The sequence below is a fragment of the Equus caballus genome, chromosome 18, assembly GCF_041296265.1.
Source record: "Equus caballus isolate H_3958 breed thoroughbred chromosome 18, TB-T2T, whole genome shotgun sequence".
NCBI classification, from domain to species: Eukaryota; Metazoa; Chordata; class Mammalia; order Perissodactyla; family Equidae; genus Equus; species Equus caballus.
This window is the reverse complement of record NC_091701.1, coordinates 53908227-53930666: the sequence shown is the minus strand read 5'-3', so window position 1 is coordinate 53930666 and position 22440 is coordinate 53908227. Positions and strand designations below refer to the sequence as shown.

The window sequence follows — 22440 nt, the reverse complement described above, 5'->3', positions numbered from 1 at the left end:
AAATACTCAGTTTATTAGATTATTCCATTGGTTTATCATATAATGGTAAATAATAAACCACATCATTTAAGGGTTGACCAAAAAAAAGCCTAATTTCAGCTACTATATTTTTTACTCTTAAGAAACATGAAATTTAAGAAAACCTTAAATTTTCTAAAATATACCACAAGGCATTAGTTACGCAAGTACCAAAGCCCAGATACCACAGTGGATATATAGAGTGAAAGTCTCCCAAACTGTTTTAGAAATTAATTCACATATCCTTATAATAATCCTGTCTTTATCCAGGGAGTTACTATTCCCTTTTTGGATATGGAAAAAGGCAACAGGTTAACCTGAGACTTATCCGTGGCTACCAAGTTGGACAGATAGATTATCTAGCTAATGTTCTCAACTTTATAGGCAGAGAAGAGAACTGTGTAAATTCTTCCCGTCAGTACTTGAATGTTCATTTAACAGATATTTATTGAGCATCTAGCTTGTGCCAGACACAATGTTGAACACTGAGCACACAACAGTGGGAACAAATATGGTTTCTATCCTCATAAAGATTCTGTTCTACTGTCAGACAGACGTTAAACATATAATTACCCTTGTGATCAGGATCACATGTGGCTCTGAGAGTATGTGACAAGAAACTTGACCTTGTGGTGTGGGGAAAACTTCCCTGGGGATGTCATGTTTCAGCAAAACTGTAAAGGATGAAAAGAGCAACTGAGATGAAGAGGAGCACACGGAATGAATGGTGCAAGCAGAGGGTACAGCCATGATGAAGGAATTGGGAACATTCAAGGAGTTGAAAGAGCAGCAAAGTAGAAACTTAAAACACAATGGCGACAGTATAATAAGATACAGATGGAGGCACATCAGCAGGATCTTATTAGCAGTTGTTAAGCATTAGGACTTATCTCAATAAGTCTTAAAAGAATCTTACACTCTATGACAGGAAAATGAACAACCTGATTTAAAAATGAGTAAACGATCTGAACAGATACCTCACCAAAGAAGATATACATATAGCAAATAAGCATATTAAAAGATGCTCTGTATCCTATGTCATCAGGGAAAGGCAAATTAAAACAATGAGATACCCCTACACACCTATTAGAATGGCCAAAATCTAGAACACTGATACCACCAAATGCTGGCAAGGATGTGGAGCAGTAGAACTCTCATTCCTTGCTGGTGGAATGCAAAATGGTAGTCACTTTGGAAGACAGTTTGGCAGTTTCTAACAAAACTAAACATACTTCTACCATACCATTTAGCACTCATGCTTCTGAGTATTACCCAAATGAATTGAAACCTGTCTACACAAAAATCTGCACACAGATGTTTATAGCAGCTTTATTCATAATTGCCAAAACATGGATGCAACCAAGATGTCCTTCAGTAGTGGATATCAGCAACCAAGATATCCAGACAATGAAATATTAATCAGCACTAAAAAGAAATGAGCTATCAAGCCATAAAAAGACATGGAGGAGGGGGCTGGCCCCGTGGCTGAGTGGTTAAGTCCGCGCGCTCCGCTGCAGGCGGCCCAGTGTTTCGTTGGTTCGAATCCTGGGTGCGGACATGGCACTGCTCATCAGACCACGCTGAGGCAGTGTCCCACATACCACAACTAGAAGGACCCACAACGAAGAATATACAACCATGTACGGGGGTGCTTTGGGGAGAAAAAGGAAAAAAAAATAAAATCTTTAAAAAAAAATGGCCATTTAAAAAAAAAAAAAAAAAAAAAAAAAAAAGACATGGAGGAACCTTAAATCCATATTACTAAGTAAGTTAAAGAGCCAATCTGAAAAGACTACATACTGTATGATTCCAAATATATGATGTTCTGGAAAAGGCAAAACTATGAAGACAATAAAAAGATCAGTGGTTGCCAGAGTTAGGGGGAGGGATGAATAGATGGAGCACAGAACATTTTTAGGGCAGTAAAACTGTTCCATACAATACTATAACAGTGGATACATGTCGTTATACATTTGTCCAAACCCATAGAGTGTACAATGAGTGAGCCCTAATGTAAACTAAGGATCTTGGGTGATAATGATGAGTCAATGTATGTTCAACAATTGTAACAAAGATACTTCTCTGGTGTGGGATGTTGATAGTAGGGGGGCGTGGGACAGGGTACATGGGAACGCTGTACTTTCTGCTCAATTTTGCTCTAAACCTAAAACTGCTCTAAAAGATAAAGTCTACTTAAGAAAAAAAGTTTTAGGAGGGAAATTCATGGTCAGATTTAAGTTTGTAATAGATCACTCTGGCTGCAGTGACTCACGTGGATGGAGATAAAGAACAAAAACGGGTGTCGAACAGTTAACTGCAGTGGTCCCGGTGAGAGATGGTGCTAGTCTGGTCTAGGATGGAGTTGAAGGAGAAAGTGGAAACATGCTGGCCCTACAGAGAGAAATAAGATTCAAGTATGTATCCCTGGATAAATCAATGAACAGCTTACCCTTAGTTTCCTCATATCTTCAAAAAGAGAGAGAGGGGAGGTGTACGGAGGTTGGCGAAGAGTCTTCATGATTTAGGGAGAACCTATCACTGAACCATACGAAAGGCAAACACACAATCAACTGAGTACTTGAGACAGAGATCTTTTCTTTTATAATGGCAGCCCTCTATCAGACAAGAGCAATAGCAGGCAGATTATGGTTTTTATGAGAGAACTTTAAAAAGACTAATTTCCTGGGTACTCTTTAAATATAATGATCTTCTACTTTAGTAATAATCCTAATTGCAAATGATAGTAACCAATAAATATGACAATGTAATAAAATACTTACGATGGACATTTCTAGAAACTAATAAATACAAAGTGTTATTTTGAGTTGGATTTTTCTTTTGTTTATATTTGCAACTTTGAGCCTTACTTGGTAATCTCTATGTAACTTCAACAAAGTTTTATAAACTTTGGGCAGATATTATCGCTCATTTATGATGTTCATAATACACTAATAATTCTATTTCATTGCCACCATCTTATTGCTATTCCTGTTTTCACTGAGTGAACAGAAGTAAAAGATGAGAGAGATCTGAGACACAGAAACGGTATCGCCCAAGGTCTTGGTTCCCTTATCCCATTTCCTAATCTCCCAGACAAGCTCTTCTAAAAATATTAACATAAAAGCCGATTAAGGGGTATGGCCAAAGAAAAGGCTAGATAATTAGAGCCAAAAGCTCACTGGTCAGCCAAGTCTTGACCAAGAGCATGTTTGAGTTTAACAAAAGTGCATTTGCAGAATTAATACACTGTAATGACTTTTTGTGTAAATCTAGAAAATTTTGTTTGAACTGGTTAATATTTGCCTAAAGCACAAAAAACTCAATACTTGAGATAATATTTTCCATTACTAAAAAAAAATCTACTTTGTTGTAATTGAGAAAATTATTTGAGGATACTACATAATTATAATAAACATAAATCCATGCATTATTTTAATGTTTCATGCTTTATGCAGAATTGAATATTTATTCTGATTCTAAAAAAGGTATTGTAGCTAAAAAAAAATAACACAAGTTGGTACCTGAAGTAACACCTGGCTATCCCACGATAAATGTGTCCAATTTCAACGTTATTTTCTTTCTCAGTATTTCAGCAAGGTTATATATAGTTTTAATAGTCAAACTATCATTTGAATGCTATTTAAAAATAATCAGATCTGCTCCAAATAGGTTTATATCATTTACCAAGATGATACATTCTGGGGCCAGCCCCATGGCCAAGTGGTTAAGTTCATGTGCTCTGTTTTGGCGGCCCAGGATTCGCCAGTTCGGATCCTGGGCGTGGAACTATGCACCACTCATCAAGCCATGCTGCAGTGGCATCCCACAGAGAAGAACCAGAATGACTTACAACTAGGATATACAACTATGTACTGGCGCTTTGGGGAGGAAAAAAAAAGAAGATTGGCAACAGATGTTAGTTCAGGGCCAATCTCTCCTCACCAAAAAAAAAAGATAGATTCTGACTTTGAGGAAAACTGCTGACCATTTATATGATCTAAGAACTAATATTTGACTTATAAATTCTAATCTCATCTTTTGTACACTGAGGAAAGAGATTAACAATTTTATCCACATCAAGATGCTTGTTTTGCAGGACTGATTCCATCTCTTTGAATAGTTCTTTCTCCAGTTTCTTCATGTTGTCCAACATTGTTTTGGCTTTTTCCTGAACAATTCAAAAATAAAAATAAATAAGCACACACTCACACACACAAGTCTAATGCAAATTCCAACCCACCTCTGCAGACAAGGTTTGTCCACTCTGGTTTCTACTTCTGATTTGCCTCGCCTCCTCCTATTCCTCAGATATAGAAGGAAAGAAATTCTTTGGGAAAATCATTGTTCCAGATTGAATTAATGTATTAACCCAAAACTATTAGTTATTTTAGTAGAAAAAACAAGAATAGTTATGTAGGATTAATCTATAAGCAAGAAACCTAAAAGACAAATAATGAGGCAATTGAAAATCTGGTATTAATTGTATATGGGGAAGGTTACTGAAAATTGAGGCTGAGATAGGTTTATAAATTTGGGTCTTCTATATTTAAAACCAATATTATCAGATAAAACAAAGCAAACAGAAGAGTAATATTCAAGGGAAAGAGCAACTAAAAGAAAAGACATTTTTTCTATGATTCCCCTTGTTTCAAGAAAGGAGCCAAAAGGTCATAACTCTTGGGGCTGGCCTGTCGTGGTTAAGCTCATGTCCTCCACTTTGGTGACCCAGGGTTCGCAGGTTCAGATCCTGGGCGCAGACCTACACACTGCTCATCAAGCCATGCTGTGGTGGCATCCCACATACAAAATAGAGGAAGATTGGCACAGACGTTAGCTCAGCAACAATTTTCCTCAAACAAAAAGAGGAAGATTGGCAATGGATATTAGCTCAGGGCCAATCTTCCTCACCAAATAAATACATAAATAAGTTATGACTTTTACAGAAAGGAGTAATTTTGAAGTTATTGATAAATTACCATGATCAGTTATAGGTAGGTACTGAGAGAAAAAGTATATAAGAAAGTTACCAGAAAGTGAGCATAATTTTTAAAATTTGAACCACTATGGGGCAGACCTCCACAAAACAAAGATTCTTAACCTTAACATGGACTTCAATATGAAATTGTATGCATTGTTTTCTGAAGAAACACTGCATTTCATATCAGTGGAGAAAAAAAATGGATTTTTGTCTATAAATGGTATTGGAATAATTGGTCACCTCTTTGGAAAACAGAGTTAGAATCCCTACTTCATGACATACACAAAAGTAAATTCCAGATGAATTAAAAAACTAAATATTTTTTCAAACACACACATACATACTGGAAGAAAATACAGAAGTTACATTTACTTTGAGGTGAGGCAGGCCTTTTGAAGCATGAAATCAAGACGCCTTAAAGAAAAGACTACCAAATGGAACTGACAATTTAAAATTTTTGTCTGACAAAAAAGTTTAACAATAAACTGAGATTAAAAACTTGCAATATAACAAAGAGTTAATAATATTCACATACTTTTGCCTCTTTGAGGCAAAAAAGAAAAACAGCCAAGAATCAATTGAAAATAGGCTAAGGAAAAGAATAGGCAAGTCATTTAAAGGGAAAGAAATACTGGGCCAGCCTGGTGGCGCAGCAGTTAAGTTCACACGTTCTGCTTCTCGGCGGCCAGTTTGGATCCCAGGTGCAGACATGGCACTGCTTCACAAAAGCCATGCTGTGGCAGGCGTCCCACATATAAAAGTAGAGGAAGATGGGCACAGATGTTAGCTCAGGGCCAGCCTTCCTCAGCAAAAAGAGGAGGATTGGCAGTAGTTAGCTCAGGGCTAATCTTCCTCAAAAAAAAAAAACAAAATAAAAAATAAAGGGAAATACTAATGGCCAATAAACATATGAGAAGATTTTCAACCTTATTAGTAATCAAGAAATGTAAATTAAAACTACCAGTAGGATGATGATTGGATAAAGAAGATATGGTGTGTATATATATATACACACACACACATACACACTCACAATGGACTACTCCTCAGCCATAAAAAGAGACAAAATCATCCCATTTGCAACAACATGGATGGACCTTGAGGGTATTATGTTAAGCAAAATAAGCCAGACAGAGAAAGACAAACACCGTATGATTTCATTCCTGTGTGGAAGATAAACAAACACATGGACAAAGAGAACAGATTAATGGTTACCAGAGGGGAAGGGGGTTGAGGGGTGGGCATAAGGGGTAAAGGGGCACATTTATACGGTCACTGACAAATAATAACCTATAAATGAAGTTTCACAATGTTGTAAACTATTATGACCTCAATAAAAAAAATAATCCCTGCCCTCATAGGGCTTATACCCTGGTGAGGGGAAACAGAATGGAAACAAGTTAAGCAGTTAAATACATAGAATATTGTGCGTTGAAAAGTTCTGTGAAGAAAAATAAAGCAGGGTAGGTTGGAATTGGTTCCTATTAGTTGGAGAATATGCAAAATATATATAGACAGTCATTTTTCCATTCAAAACTCCCCGATGTATGAAAGCCACCTTTCGAATAAATACTCAATTATTTGGAAAAAAATAAACTACCAGTAGGATTGACTCTCCTAAGACATAAAAGTAGTTATTTACAGAGCCAGGACTAGAAGCCCAGCTCTTTGACACTTCTTCCCTCAAATTCTGTTGTCTTTCTACTACTTTATGTTGTCAATCAACATTTAATGCCTATTAAATAAAGCCTAAAATAGTAACAGCTTTTAAATTTTTCTTCCAATAGTACTTTGAAAATGTGAATCGGCAATTTAATTTCATTTAACATACATTTAATAAGTCTACAAAACCAACCTCCCAGAAACGATATTGAGGGGGAAAGGCGCTGCGAGTTCTGGAGAACTATCATAAGCAATGCAGGCAGTGTGGAGGCCGCCCAGGGAGGCGCGAGGGGGTCCCTCCAGAGCAGACACTCTTGGAACACATCACTCAAGAACTTGAGCAAATGTGAGAAGAACTAGAGGGCTCATCATTTTTCACAGCGCTCTGCTGAATTTGGAGGATAAACCAAGCCCAAGGAGTGAATGACACCTCTGACCCGGTGGATTGGGCCCTTGTCAGTACACTTAATGGACTCCTAGAACAAGACACTTGCCTCTCCATGCCACCAGGCTAAAAAAAGCATTTACACTGTAGGTCAAAGGTGAAAACAAACTGGTCCCAGATAAAGCAGGAGTAGTGTCAAGAATTCATAGCAAATAGGAGCTTTAAGCATGAGCAAGATGAGGGGAATGGCATGGCAACTATCTCAACAGACTACAGACAAAAGTAAATAAATAATTACCTGGAGAAAACTCACTTAATTCAGTTAACATAGAAAGAATGTAAAGGTATAGACCTTGATGAAGTAAAAGGAGCTACGGGCAATAAAAATCAGGAACTGATAGCAACAGGTGAGAAAAGGTAGGAAACGGCCAATCTTTTCCTCCATTGCAGGGAATCAATGGATGGTGCTGCAAAAAGCCTTTGGGTAGCCTTCCATTTCCTTCCAATCTATTGTTTTTCTTCTGGGTCAGAGAGGGAAGAGGGTGGGAGGGCTGAAGAGGTATGGGTATTATAAAATTATTTGTCCATCCATCTATCTATCTGCCCCCCAAAAATCGATCTGCTTATTTCTGGAGATGAGATTTGGGGTGATGTTAACCTTCTATAATGCTTACATTTTAAAATAATAAGCACTTATCATTTTTTTAAAAATCCAACTCCTTAGTTATTATTAAGTCCATGGGGTGTTAAGTCACTTTCAATTAAAATTCTTCTGAGGCTGTATGATTTAGAACATTATGTAACAGACCATGTTTTGTAATTTTTAGTGTGACATATATACTAAGCAAGCTGGTTGAACTCTCCAAGTCTCAGATTCCTTATCAGTGAAGGGGGGATAATAACACTGACCTCATAGAGTGGTCGTGAAGATACAATGAAGTATTCCATGGAACAGTCCCACGGTGCTTGGTGTGTAATAAGTGCTCAATAAATGTTAGCTATTGATATTATATTAAATACGCTTCATTTCTCTAAAAGATTCATTACACATTCTTACCATTATTTTTAACCAAAAATAAAAATAACACAGTTCTATAGTCTAAGTATCTAAACTATTTTTAAACTTATTTTTATACAAAGAGAGGAAAAAAAGCTGAAATTCCAAAGTTCAAAATATGGGTTGAATCATATTTTAAACTATTCTTAATGATAAAACAGAGAATATAATCTAATCATACCTCATTATTATCTACTGCTCCCAATGCTTGTTGATGTTTTTGGTAGAGTGGGTGTCTTCTGTCAGGCTTACTCTTAAAATGTGGCTTCTTTTTAATTGGATCTTCAAGTTCAAATGTTGGTGAACTGGTGTCCAATAGTTGTGAAATATTCGGTACAAATATGAAAGGCTTAAAAACAGACCTAGAAGAAAAAGTCTTTATTAAATTAGCATATATTCAGCATTATTCTAAATCTTCTAAGATTACCTCTAGTAGAAGATTCGATTAAGTTGTTACACACTGATTTGTTCCATCATACAAGTTATACCCATGCCTGTCTTCCCTGCTACCCTGGGATCTCCTTTGGGGCAGGGGGCCATGCTTTATTTAGCCTTATGATTCCCATGGACCTAACAAAGGGCCTGGCGTATAAACAGTGTCAAGTGAAATTATTCTGTAAACTCCACACTTGGAAGGTAAGAACAATCTTCAATGTTACAGATTGAGGATTAGGATTTGAGATGAAAATCAGCAGCAGTATTAATAAAGGGGACACAAATTTCATTTCATTTTCTTGAAAAATCTTTAATATGAAAGACTATAACGCCAAGAGGTAATGAATATAAGACCATTTCTAAAGGTAATGTGCAATAAGTTTTGTAAGAGATATGAATGCCTTAAATCAAGATAGTCTATATGAATCCTACTTAAGATATAACTTGAAGTATTAATGTTTTAAGTTTTACCTGTATGTATTTTCTAGAAATGAGTGCATGCGTAACGATCTAAATCCAGCGCAACTACATCATTTAACCTTTTCACTAACTGTTATTAATCATGTCATACTGTAGTACTGAAATCTGCATAAGAAAACCTATCTACTTTCTTTCCTTGATAATGTTCAATATATTCGGAGAAAGAGGGAGTAGGGATAATGGCATACAAGAAACTATTAACATTTTCGTCCCACAAAAATGAGAATTGTGATGGCAGGTATGCACATATGGAAATGGCTGATTAAAACCTGAACAGTAATTGCATCCACAAATTATTGTGGTATTTGTGTAACAAAAATTTAGCCTGACAAAAATCATCAACAGACTAATGATTCTGTGCTACCCCCGACTCCTTACTGGTTTATAGTATTTTGTGACTTCACCTCTCAGGATCAGGAGTCCCTGTAAAGAAGTGAATGCAGGGAAGGCTGGAGTCTTGAGGTAAAATAGAAACCATGCTTGCAGTAGTCAGGAATGCTCCCTCCATATTAATGCCACTTGGTTTATCTCGGAGAATTTCCATCATTGTTTCAAAAGTTATGTTTCCTAGGGAAATAATTTGAAAAACCATCAAATACATATGAATTTGCAGGTCAGTATCCTGCAATTATGAACTGCCTTCTCTACTGATAATACATAACATAAGATATTGGTCTAGGTATAAATTAAATAAGAGATTGACTATAAACAAACCTCGTATCATAACTGTAATTAGACTCAGTCCACTGTCGCAGGGAAGATATTTTTTTGAAATACAAAATATACAAAGTCTCAAAACCATTATAACATAAAGGTAAAATCTCTGTAACTTCCTAAGAGGAAAGAATCAATAATGCAAAAATATACTCAATCTCGTTGCCCTTACAAAATTTTTTAAGGTGTATTTAGTTAGCAACGAACTGATGATTTCAATAACTATTATCTGAGTCTATCCGCTCTGGAAACCAAATATTTAGAAAATATTGTGCTTAGTTTCCAATATTATACAAGATGCTCTTTACAGAATAACAAATTATTTTTCCTGTAATAATTTCTGTGTCTGAAATTAATACTCTTTTATGAATGTAAATTGTAACCTGCGTGGGAATGAAGGAGACGAAATAGACTATTGGTTAATGGAATTTGTAAGTGCACAGTTCTGCTGGACTACTTTAGAAGCTTAAATGTCCATTGTGTGATGAAAATAGATGATCTTATACTCTGCTTTCTGCTTCCAAGTGTAAAGTTTGATACTTTAAGATTTTTTTGAGAAAAATAGAAAAAAAATCTATTTTCTCTCTTTAGCAAACACAATATGTCCATGGTTACAGAGAGCATCAGAATTCCATATTTGGAAGGCATTTCCACCAGAAAATTTCAAAAGTCAATCATGCCTTTAGACAGCTCTGCTCCTTGCTGTGCATATCTGTAGTCAAAGATATGGCTCGAGATCTAACTACCTTGTGACAAGATGAATAATCTCACCCCTACACAATGCAGTCTTCCAAAAGTAGCCAAAACATCTTCTCACGTCATAATTCTCTTCTCCAAAATCTATGATTCTCAATTCCTCCTGAATCAAATTAAAACTCCTTCAAATTAAAACTTACTACAAAGCTTAACTGAAATAACCTTTTCCTCTCCATCTATAAGCTTTCCTGATCTTTTGTCTATATTGGTCCTATCTCTGCCATTAGATTATAAGTTCTCTAAGTATAGGAATGGAGTTTTTCTCTGTTTAGTTCTCGTCATTCAACAAATATTTATTGAGCACCTGTTAAATGCCTATCCTAGGCAATGGAGAGATATAGGTAGATAGACAGACAGATATTGATAGATAAAGACATAGATATATAGATGTGTGAACGTAAAGAAGTGAAAGTCCCATGACCCAATTTCAACTGAGGTAACCACAGTTACCAATTCAAAAAGAGTTTCAGAATAGGTTTAAAAGCTTTCCTTTGAATAAATACAAGAAATTCTCATTATTGTAAGAAAATTGGTACCAGAAAACTGCCACTTAAAGTAACACATATAAAATGGGAATCAAAGTTTCATAGTAAATAGTGGAGGAAAAGGATTGATTGAGTCTTTAAAGTGAAATAAAAATATTACAAAAATAAATTTATATAAGCTTATAGTTAAAATTTAGTTTAAAATTTTAATATACTAACTCTGAGAACAAAGAATGAATCAAGTGTAATTTTTCCAACAAAATGGTAAGACAATGCAACTTTGATTATTGCAGCATGATCAAAAAATAATTTCTGCAAAAATATTTGAAGACTTCATCAAGTTTCTCAGGCCCCTCTCTCAATTCAAATTCAAATCATTTTCTTTGGAAGCACTTAGTCATGTTATTGTCCTCAATTTTTCCTTCAGTTGTTAATAGGTCTAACTCTCTGCCCATTTTTATTTGTCAATGGCTTTGTATGTGACTTAAGCAATTATCCAACATTACTGTCACTGACTTCTTGAAATCTTACATCTTTTACACAACTTCCAGTTTGTATTTTTTTCATTGTGTTGTTGAACATTTAATAATCATTAAGAGACTGATCAACAAAAATGCTGACAGCAAAGTAGAGGAGAAAGCTAATGTTAAGTTGGGAAAGACGTCTGCGTGAGGACTAATTTCATAAAGAGACAGTTCATCAGTGATTATCCTTACGTTTAAGACCACTTTTGCTTCTCAATACAACCTTTGGAACTTTGAGGCATTGGACTGAAAATTTAGATAAAACAGACATCCCTCCTACTATCCATCACAGCTTTCTGCAATGTTTGCTTCATTAACCAGCTGATATATGACTAAAATCAGGTCATTTTTTTAGAACATACTTACATTTCCCCATTTTCTTCTACAGCCTCCTAATTTTATATGCTTGCAAAAAGTTTATATTTCTAAAAGTATAATTCTACTAGAAAATTAAAATAGGACTACTGACATATAATTACCTACTTGAAAAACTCAAGAGAATAGATTTTAAAACTACAAAAACAATAAAGTATCAGTGAGGTGTCCCATTAAATAGAAGAAAACACTCAACAGTTTTCTTATAGATCCAAAACAACCAATTAGTAAATAAAATAGACAAATATCCCATCACATTACCAGAAAAAAATATAAAATATCTAGAGAAAAACTTAAAAGTCAATGTGGAAATCAGTAATCTAAGCTTCCACCTTAACAAACCAGAAGAGCAAAATAAGCCCAAAGGAAGCAGAAGGAAGGCAATAATAAAGACAAGAGCAGAAACCAATGAAATCGAAAGCAGAGAAAAAAGAGAGAAAAATCAATGAAACAAAGGCTGGTTCTTTGAAAAGATCAATAAAACTGACAAACCTCTAGCTAGACTGACAAAAAAAGAAGACACAAATTACAAAAATACCAACATCAGGAATGAAACAGGGGTATCATGACAGATCCTGCAGACATTAAAAGCTCAATAAGGGAACACTACAACCAACTCTATACACATAAATTGGCAACCTAGAAGAAATGGATCAATTCTTTGAAAAGCACATACTACCAAAACTCACTCAATATGAAATAGATAATTTGAATAGCCCTATAACTCTTAAAGAAATTGAATTTGTAGTTTAAAAATTCCCAGAAAAGAAATACCCAGGCCCAGACGGTTTCACTGCTGAATTCCATCAAATGTTTAAGGAAGAATTAACTCCAATTCTACACAATCTCCTCCAGAAAATAAAAAAGGAAAAGACACTTCCTGACTCATTTTACAAGGCAAATATTACCCCGATCTCAAAACCAAAGACAGTACAAACAAAACACAGACCAATATCTCTCATGAATATAAATGCAAAAACCCTCAACAAAATATTAGCAAGTAGAACCCAGCAAGGTATAAAAAGAATTATACACCAGGACCAAGCTGGGTTTATTCCAGGGATGCCAGACTAGTTCAATATTAGAAAACCAATATAGTCTACCATATTAACAGGCCAAAAAAAAGAATCATATCAATTGACACAGAAAAGGCCATTTGATGAATTTCAACATCTATTCTTGATAAAAACTCTCAGCAAACAAGGAATAGAGGGGAACTTCTTCAACTTGATAAAGCTACAGTGAACACTATACTTAACGGTAAAAGGCTAAATGCTTTCCCCTAAGACTAGGAACAAGGCAAGGACATCTGCACTCACCATTTGTGTGTGTGTATGTGTGTGCGTGTGTGTGTGTGTGTGAGGATGATTGGCCTTAAGCTAAGATCTGTTGCCAATCTTCCTCTTTTTGCTTGAGGAAAATTGTCGCTGAGCTAACATCTTTGCCAATCTTCCTCCATTTTATGCGGCCCCTGCTCTCACTATACTTATTCAAAATAATACTGGAAGTCCTAGCCAGCACAATACTGCTGGAAAAGCAAATAAAAAACATATAGATTGGAAAGGAACAACTAAAACTGTCCCTATTTGCAGGTGACATGATAACCTATATAGAAAATCCCAAGGAATCTACCAAAAAAAACTCCTAGAACTAATTAGTTTAGCAAGGTCATAGAATAGAAGATCAACATATGAAGAAATAATTGAAACAATCTGAAATTTTGAAAAAAAAGTTCTCATTGAGGAATAATTTATTCTCTATAGAAGAGAAATTGAGAGACTGCTGTCTTCTTTTTGTTTGCTTGTTTGTTTTTAAAGATTGGCACCTGAGCTAACATCTGTTGCCAATCTTTCTTTTTCCCCCTACTTCTTCTCCCCAAAGCCCCCCAGTACATAGTTGTATATTTTAGTTGTGGGTCCTTCTAGCTGTGGCAGGTAGGATGCCGCCTCACCGTGGCTTGACGAGCGGTGCCATGTCTGCACCCAGGATCCAAACTGGCGAAACCCTGGGCCACTGAAGCAGAGCGCGCGAACTTAACCACTCGGCTACAGGGCCAGCCCCAAGACATTATTGTCTTGTTTAGGTTGAGATTGCAAATATTGTAGGTCCAACTTCCCTTCTGGAATCTACTCTAAAGAAATAATCTTGAAATGCAGAAAAATCTCAATGAATATAGATGTTCACTGCAACATGATTTACAGTGGTAAAAGACTGGAAACAATCGAATAGTGAACAATACCATTGTTACTTGCATGTGTCTTTCCCACACTAGTCACTATGTTCCTGAAGGTCAGAGACTCTATCAATCATGTCTGCTGCTATGTAGCTCCATGCCTAACACAGAGCAAGTGCTCACAGAAGATTTCTTTAACAAAAAAAAAGTCATTATGGAAAACCTAGATAAATAAAACTATAAAAGTCTACTCAGGAACACAAAAGAAAATTTCAATAAATGGACAACTATATCTTGTTCTTGAATAGGAAGGCTATTAGATGTCCATTCTTCCCCTAAAATAATCTATAATTTTAATTTAATTCCAGTCAAACCTCAAAAAGATTTTTTGGGGAGAAGCTCAAAAATTATTATAAAATTCATTTGAAACTAATGAACATTCAAAGATTGCCAGGAAAATTCTGAAAAAGCAGAGTAATGAGGAGTTCCTTGTCCTACCACATTAAAAAAAAAAAAACATTATAAATTCACTAATATCGTTCTTTGGCTCATAAAACAAGTATTGAGCCCTTACTATGTACATTTACATTATTCTCAGTAAAACTGGACAAATACAGTAGTCTAATTTACACCTGGGTTTACTTAGGAGTTTAATATTTGATAAAGTTGGTTGGCATTTCAAATCAGTAGGGAAAAGATAATTTAATGTGGTGCTAGGATCACTGACTAATCATTTGAGGGGTGGGGAAAAAGCTGGAATCCTAATTCATACTTTATTTTAGAAAAATTTCAGAAGAATTATAATTTCAATTTACAAAATAAAACTATAATGTAAGATGTAGTTAACCATTTCTGTTACAGTCAAAATAACCTTTCTAAAAGTGCTGTATAAATTCTAGAAACCATGTAAGTTCCATATGAGACAAAATCAACCATTTTATTATTAGTTTTCTATTTATTCCAGCTATTCTTTTTCCCTTTTTCTCCTTTCTTGCCCTCTTTTGAATTGTTCAAGTATTTATTATTCTACTTTTCCCATTAGCTTATTACTTATGGATTCTTTTATTATTTTACTAGTCTCTCCTGACCTATTACAGTCTGCTTTATATTAGTTCTTTACCACTTATCAGTTAACACAGGGACCTTATAACGCTTTAACTCCATTACTGGTCCCGTCTTTTGTGCTATTCCCATACATTTAATTCTTCTGTGTTCCTCTGGGTCTTCTGAGAAGCAGATGCCACAACATGGGATTAAATGTACAAGGATTATATTAGAGAAAATGCCTGTAAGAGAAAATGGGGAGGGAGCCAGACTGTGACATAAGTCTGAACTTGGGTTTGGTAAGAGGGAAGAAAGGTTGGGTAGAAACGTCATAGACTGCCACAACATCTAAGGAAGCCTGGCAAAGCCGTCAGGGAGTCCTTGAGCCAAAATCAGCCATCAGAGGAGTCCCACACATCCCAGGAAGGAGACTGCCTTAGTCTCTCTGCCACTTTCAGTCCTTGGCCAGGAGCAGCCTGTAGGAAGAGTAGTCTTGGTACCATGAAATCAATGCACAACAGTTTTGAACAACGCAGTTATGCCCAGTGGTCATAAAATTATTATTATTTTAAACAGTCAATATTCATTTAGTTTTACCCATGTATTTACTGTTTCCGTTTCTCTTCATTTACTCCTGTTTACCTTCTTTCTATCTGGGATCATTTTTCCTGCCTGAAGAATGCCCCCCTAGTGCAAACTGGCTAGTGATGAATTCTCTGTTTCATTTCAACTTCATTTTGGGAGGATATTTTCACCGGATATAGAATTCTAAATAGGTAGTTATTATTTTTCCCCATCACTTTAAAGGTGTCATTTTACATTCTTCTGGATTCTCTCTCTTCTGTTGAAAAGTTAACTGTCAGCATTATATCTGTTACTTTGAAGATAATACATATTTTTTCTCTGACTGTTTCTAAGGTTGCCTCTCCTTTTTTCCCTTCAGCAATCTCACTAGGATGTACCCAGGTGAGGTTTCTTTTCATTTATCCTTCTTGGGATTTGTAGAGGCTCTTGAAGCTGTGGCTGGATGACTTTAATTAGTTAGGGGAAATTCTTGGCCAGTATCTCTTCAAATATTGCTTTTGCGGGGCTGGCCCCGTGGCCGAGTGGTTAAGTTCGCGCGCTCCGCTGCAGGCGGCCCAGTGTTTCGTTGGTTCGAATCCTGGGCGCGGACATGGCACTGCTCATCAGACCACGCTGAGGCAGCGTCCCATATGCCACAACTGGAAGGACCCACAACGAAGAATATACAACTATGTACCGGGGGGCTTTGGGGGGAAAAAGGAAAAAAAATAAATAAATAAAATAAAATCTAAAAAAAAATATATATATATATTGCTTTTGCCCCTCCATATTCTCTCTCTCTTTTCCTGCTGGGACTACATACATGTGAAACCTTTTCACCAAGTCCCATATGCCTCTCACGCTCTCGTCTATATTTCTATATTTTCCAAACTTTTATCTCTCTGTTTCAATCAGGATATTTTCTTTGGTTTTTTAGCTTTTTTTTTCTTGAGGAAGATTAGCCCTGAGCTAACCTCTGCTGCCAATCCTCCTCTTTTTGCTGAGGAAGGCTGGCCCTGAGCTAACATTCGTGCCCATCTTCCTTTACTTTATAGGTGGGACACCTGCCACAGCATGGCTTGACAAGCAGCGCCTAGCTCCGCATCTGGGATCGGAACCCGCAAACCCCGAGCCGCCAAAGCAGAGCATGTGAATTTAACCACTGCACCACTGGGCTGGCCCCATGATATTGTCTACTGATCTTCCACTTCACTAATTTCTGTCTTCTGCTATGTCCAATCTGTTGTTAAACCAATATATTAAATTCTTAATTTCACTTATTATAACTTTACAGTTCTATTATTTCCATCTGGTTCTATTTTATAGATTCCTGTTCTCTGATGAAATTCTCCATCATTTCACCTAATTTTCTTAAACATACTAATTTGAGAGTCTGTGTCCAATCAAGCTAACACGTGGGTAACTGGTGGGTCAGTTTCTACTGTCTATTTCCTCTTGGTTTTCAGTCATTTGGTCCTGTTTCTTGGCATGTCTGATCATTTTTTATTGAATGTTAGACACTGCAGATGAAAATTTATAGAAGCTCTGCATGATATTTTCCCTCCACAGAGTTCTTAATTTCTTTCTGACAAACAGATAGAATATAGGTAGACTACCTTTTGATCCAGTTGAGACTGGTCTATTTTCTGTTTGTTCTTACTCCTAAAGTGTAGACTTTCTGGGGTCTCATGAAAGCCTGGGGTATTTCCCAGGTCCCTTCTTCTTGGCTGGCCATCAAATCCACTTTTGTCCCTAAGGCCTTATGAGACTGAGAAAACCTCTACTTAGCTTTTTAGACTCTTAGCAGCTACTTTCTGCTTGATCTCTCAGTGTCTCAACCTACATATGTGCTGCTTAGAAGTCAACAATTGCTTTACAGAGAAATTGTGACACTGACGGTCCCGCTCTTCTCAAAGTTTAGTCAGTCTTTTACCAATCTCCTGGATCTAGGTCCCTCATGTCTTAACTGTTTTGGCTGTTCACTCAGGCCTTCAAACAGTGGGTTTTATTTCTCCAGCTTTTTTTTTTTTCTTCTAGTTGTGGCATGTGGGACGCCGCCTCAACGTGGCCTGACGAGCAGTGCCATGTCCACGCCGAGGATCCGAACCGGCGAAACCCTGGGCCCCCGCAGCGGAGCACCCAGACTTCTCCATTCAGCCACAGGGCCAGCCCCTTTCTCCAGCTTTTATAGTTATTCTTGGGAGAGGTTAGCCTAATACTAGCTACTCTTCATAACCAGAAGCAGAAATCCAGTTGTGTGCTTGTAATCACTCCACTACTATGCCTCCCATTTATGAAATACATCAGTCACTTTTTATCCTCAAGTCCTATCGATTCCTTAATGACAGTAATGAACATGGTAGACCCACACTGTAACAAGTACAGTTAAAAGAAAATAAAACAAAACATACAGTTCCTGCCATTTTCAGATAGTTTCTACGGAAATGTTTATTATTACATTAAAATTAGTTCTAAAGAAACTAATAACTTTCATTTAACATAGTTGGTTGACCACAGTTATTTGTTTCCTCTCTCCCAAAACCCTATTACCATAACAGTAAAGGAATAAAAAATGAAATAACTCAAACACAAAGAAAGCATGAAAAGCAAGATTTTCCCACCATTCTCACAACATATGGGAATAATTAAAAGAAAAAAGCTTACAAGTCTATACCCAAATTGTTTTGCAACATTTTAAATTAAAATAAAATGGACTTCCATATAAAATAATTTAATGTTCCACCCTCAGTTAATCATGCAAGCACCAACTGTTTTATGCTAATAGCAAATTTTTAGTTTCTCCATAGTATACTATGACTTCAAATTCAAGAAAAACAATTTATAGTTAACTTGTTACAGAAGCAATATCTTTCTGTTATTTTGAAGAAATGCAGGAAGGAAAAAAAAGGGTGTACCTGAAAACAGCCCTTAATATTAAAAATAAATAAAGCAAAAGCCTACCATCTGCACCTAACTATCAGACACACAGCCTCTGCACCTAGCGAGATTTTAAAATGATTCAAATCTAAATTCCTATAAATGGCAAGTTTTAATGAAAATAGTGTCAGAACCATAACACTGCAATAATACAGGTATTATGAAAATGTTTTCTGTATTCAAAACCTACAATTCTCAAAATGAAAGGAGGATTTACATGATCACTTGAGTAGGATAGCTGTAGGTAATCCACTAGCAAGCACTGAATAAGTACCGAGACTACGGTGGCAGGGTTCACTAAGATGAATGCAAAACACAGGGTGCAATTTCACTGCAATTTAAACTAGTTATTTAAAATACATGAGTGAATATAGATACAATTTGGATATATATGCAACACACTTAATAGCTATCAGGTAGGGATAGTTGGAAAGAGGAAAAGTAGGCTCTTCCATCTAGAAAAATCACGGGAAAAATTAACCATAATATACTAGCAGACAATTTTCTATGAAAGTATTAGAAAGACATTTATTCTTTTGGCAGAGCACAGAAAGCTGGATGAACTGTACTTCACACTTGGAGAGAAAAATAAGTTTCATGTCACATGCACCTATTACTATAATCGTGTATGCATTTAAATCTATGATTTAGTTATATGATAGTTAAATACACTAGAATTATTAGGATGCAGTGACTAATTAATTTATAATTATTTCTATCTATTTTTTCTTCCTTTTGTTCACTTACTTCAAACATTAGGATTCTTGACATTTTTCCTCTCCACCTTAATTATGTATTATTCTTCTTCATTTTTTAAGAATATCTGCTAATTTCCTGACTGAGTCTTTAAGTTTACTGAAAAAAGTACAAAACAGTGATCTTTTTTAAACTATCTGCAAATTACAATTTAATTCAATTCAACTAACAATCCTTTGTTAATTTAATCAAAAACACTTATTAAGCATACACAACATACTAGTGCAAGACTCTGAAATAGGTGCTGAGAGAAATGTAAAGACAAATAAGCGAGTCCATTTTTTTCAGTTTCATAGAGGAGATAAACGAAGAGCACAGCTTCCTCATTTGTAAAATGAAGATAATATGTACTTCACACGGTTGCTTAAAGAAGATAACGTATTCACTTGCCACAGCATCTAGCCCTTGATATGCTTTTAATAAATGGGTGTAGGTGTTGCTGCAACTTCTACCCCTGTGTCTACTGTTACAAATAATACATCTAACATTGAAATCCTTAGAATAACATATTTTAGCATTTTCTACATACCTGTCCCCATTTTTAAAAGTTTAAATAACCTATTTATAAAATGATAAACTAAGAAAACTTGTAGAAAATTTTTCAAATGATAAGACATTCTTCTGGAAATTAAAATATAAGTAAGATACTCAGTACTTTGAAAACAATGATGTCAAGGATTCTAAAAACATTCTGTCACGAACTTTTTTCTGCCATACCAAGTAACCATCATGTAATTAATTTGTTTAATGAATATCTGGGAAACAAATATCAATCACTGATTGATTGATCTCTGAGTAGTTGCTTTCTGGTTGATTTATAGCACTATTTTATCCTTCAAGTGAAAGAGGATATATCAGTCACACATTTTTATTAATGGAAGACCCTTTTAGCAGTTATGTGCCACCCAGTAATCTTCTAAATAAAAGTTATTTTTCTGAAATTATTTGGAACAAAAGGGACAAAGGCACATTAGAAGTTATTTTTTAAGAGTTAATAGTAACTGAATATAAAAATAGGAAAAAGATACATTAATAAACATGTAATTTATTTAAAAATTACAAATTTTCAATAATGATAAGAATATGTCTAATCTCACTAATAAGAGAAGTATATTTTAAAATAATACCATGCCATTTTTGCCTACAAAATTTATCACAATTGAACAAAAATAATATCCTATATTGATAAATATATTAGAAAATGGGCATTGAAATATTGCTGGTGGAAATTTAAATTGATGCCACTTTTCTGGTGGTCATCTTGCAATGTGTTTCAAAAGCCTTTTAAAAACATGCATAGGGGCAGCCCAATGGCCAAGTGGTTAAGCTCGTGTGCTCTGCTTGGGCGGCCCAGGGCTTTGAAAGTTCAGATCCTGGGCATGGACACGGCACTGCTCATCAGGACACGCTGAGGGGGCGTCCCACATAGCACAACCAGAGGCACTCACAACTAGAATATACAACTACGTACTGGGGGGTTTTGGGGAGAAGAAGAAGAAGAAAAAGAAGATTAGCAACAGATTTTAGCTCAGGTGCCAATCTTAAATAAATAAATAAAAATAAAAACATGTATACATTTTGACCCCACAGTCTACTTCTAGGAACTTATTCTAGGAAAATAATCATGAATGTGACTACAAATAAGCTATAAACAAGTTATATAATTTTCAGTAATGAAAAAGTAAAAACAACCTAAATAAGAGAGAATTTGCTAATTAAAGTATGATAATTCAATCTTTACTATATAATGATTAAAATAAACCATATAGAAATAAACAAGATATCAAAATAATAGAATACTATGCATCTGTTAAAAAATGAGGAAGTTCTATACGTATTAAAATAAAATGATCTGCATTATGTATTGCTAACTAAACAAAAGTTATGTTCAGGGGCCAGTCCTGTGGCGGAGTGGTTAAGTTCGCATGCTCCGCTTTGGCGAACCAGGGTTCCACTGGTTCGGATCCTGCCTGCGCACATGGCACTGCTCATCAGGCCACGCTGAGGCGGTATCCCACATGCCACAACTAGAGGGACCCACAACTAGAATACACGACTATGTACCGGGGAGCTTTGGGGAGAAGAAGGAAAAAAAAAACTTTAAAAATTTTTTTTTAAAAAAGGAAGTTATGTTCAGAAAAGTGTGTATGGCATGCTATCATTTCTGTAAAAAAAAGAAAGAAAAGAATATGCTCGGCCCTCTGTATCTGCGGGTTCTGTATTCATGGATTCAACCAACTGCAGACTAAAAGGCCTATGGCAGTTGCGTCTGTACTAAACATATACAGACTTTTTTTTGTCAGTATTCTCTAACAATGCAGTATAACAACTACTTACATAGTATTTACATTGTATTAGGTACTAGAAGTAATCTAGCGATGATTTAAAGTATACAGAAGGATATGCATAGATTATATGCAAATACTATGCCATTTTATAAAAGGGACTTGAGCATCCGTGGGTTTTGGTATCCGCCAGGGGTCCTGGAACCAATCTCCCACAGATACTGAGGGACAATTTTACATATTTACATATTTACTTCACTAAGTATACATCATCTCTGGAAGAACATATAAGGAATTACCTGTGGGAAAAAGAACTGAATGTCTAGGCACAAGGTAGGAAGGAGAGACTTCACTGTATACTCTTGGGTATGAATTCTGAATCATGTGGTTATACTTATTTTTATAAGCAAAATAATGTCATGGAATATTAAATAACACGGGAAGGAGTTCTGCTTTCAGTTTGACTGAGTAAGCTCCTATCAGACCAACCCTCTCTCAGATAACTGTAAACTCAAGACAAAATACAGGAAACAACTACCTGAAGGCTCTTTACAGTGAACAAAAACAGGAAAATTCTGGAGGGGAGGTGACACTTGGAAGATGGGATAAAGCACAGGGTAAGTTTCCCATTTTTGTTACAGCTTTAGCCTGAGGGAAGGCCACAGTCAATGCTGTACAATACCATGCAGGTAACTGAGGAAAACCTTGGTCTTTCTGGCCCGGAGGACTGGAAGTCAATCACAGGCACCAGGAAGTGAAGGGGGAATCCCGTAAGGGAGAGTGTTAGAGAGAGGAACCCACAAATTCCGTGA

At 35.9% G+C, this 22440-nt stretch overlaps 1 protein-coding gene across 6 annotated transcripts in view; it reads right to left on the bottom strand.

The window, feature by feature from the left end:
* Window positions 1-1333: 1333 nt before the first annotated feature.
* SCRN3 (secernin 3) overlaps window positions 1334-22440 on the bottom strand; it is a 37154-nt gene continuing 16047 nt past the window's right edge. For 3 of the 6 annotated variants that reach the window (XM_070242033.1, XM_001495633.7, XM_005601586.4), the window contains exons 6-8: window positions 9420-9582; window positions 8282-8462; window positions 1334-4186 (exon numbers count right to left, since the gene is read on the bottom strand). In XM_070242033.1, the coding sequence (XP_070098134.1) occupies window positions 4016-4186; window positions 8282-8462; window positions 9420-9582 (515 nt within the window). In that variant the 3' untranslated portion in view covers window positions 1334-4015. Of the gene's footprint in view, window positions 4187-4258; window positions 4322-8281; window positions 8463-9419; window positions 9583-22440 lie in introns of all 6 variants that reach the window. The other 3 variants (XR_011428540.1, XM_005601587.4, XM_005601588.4) reach the window with 3 other exon arrangements.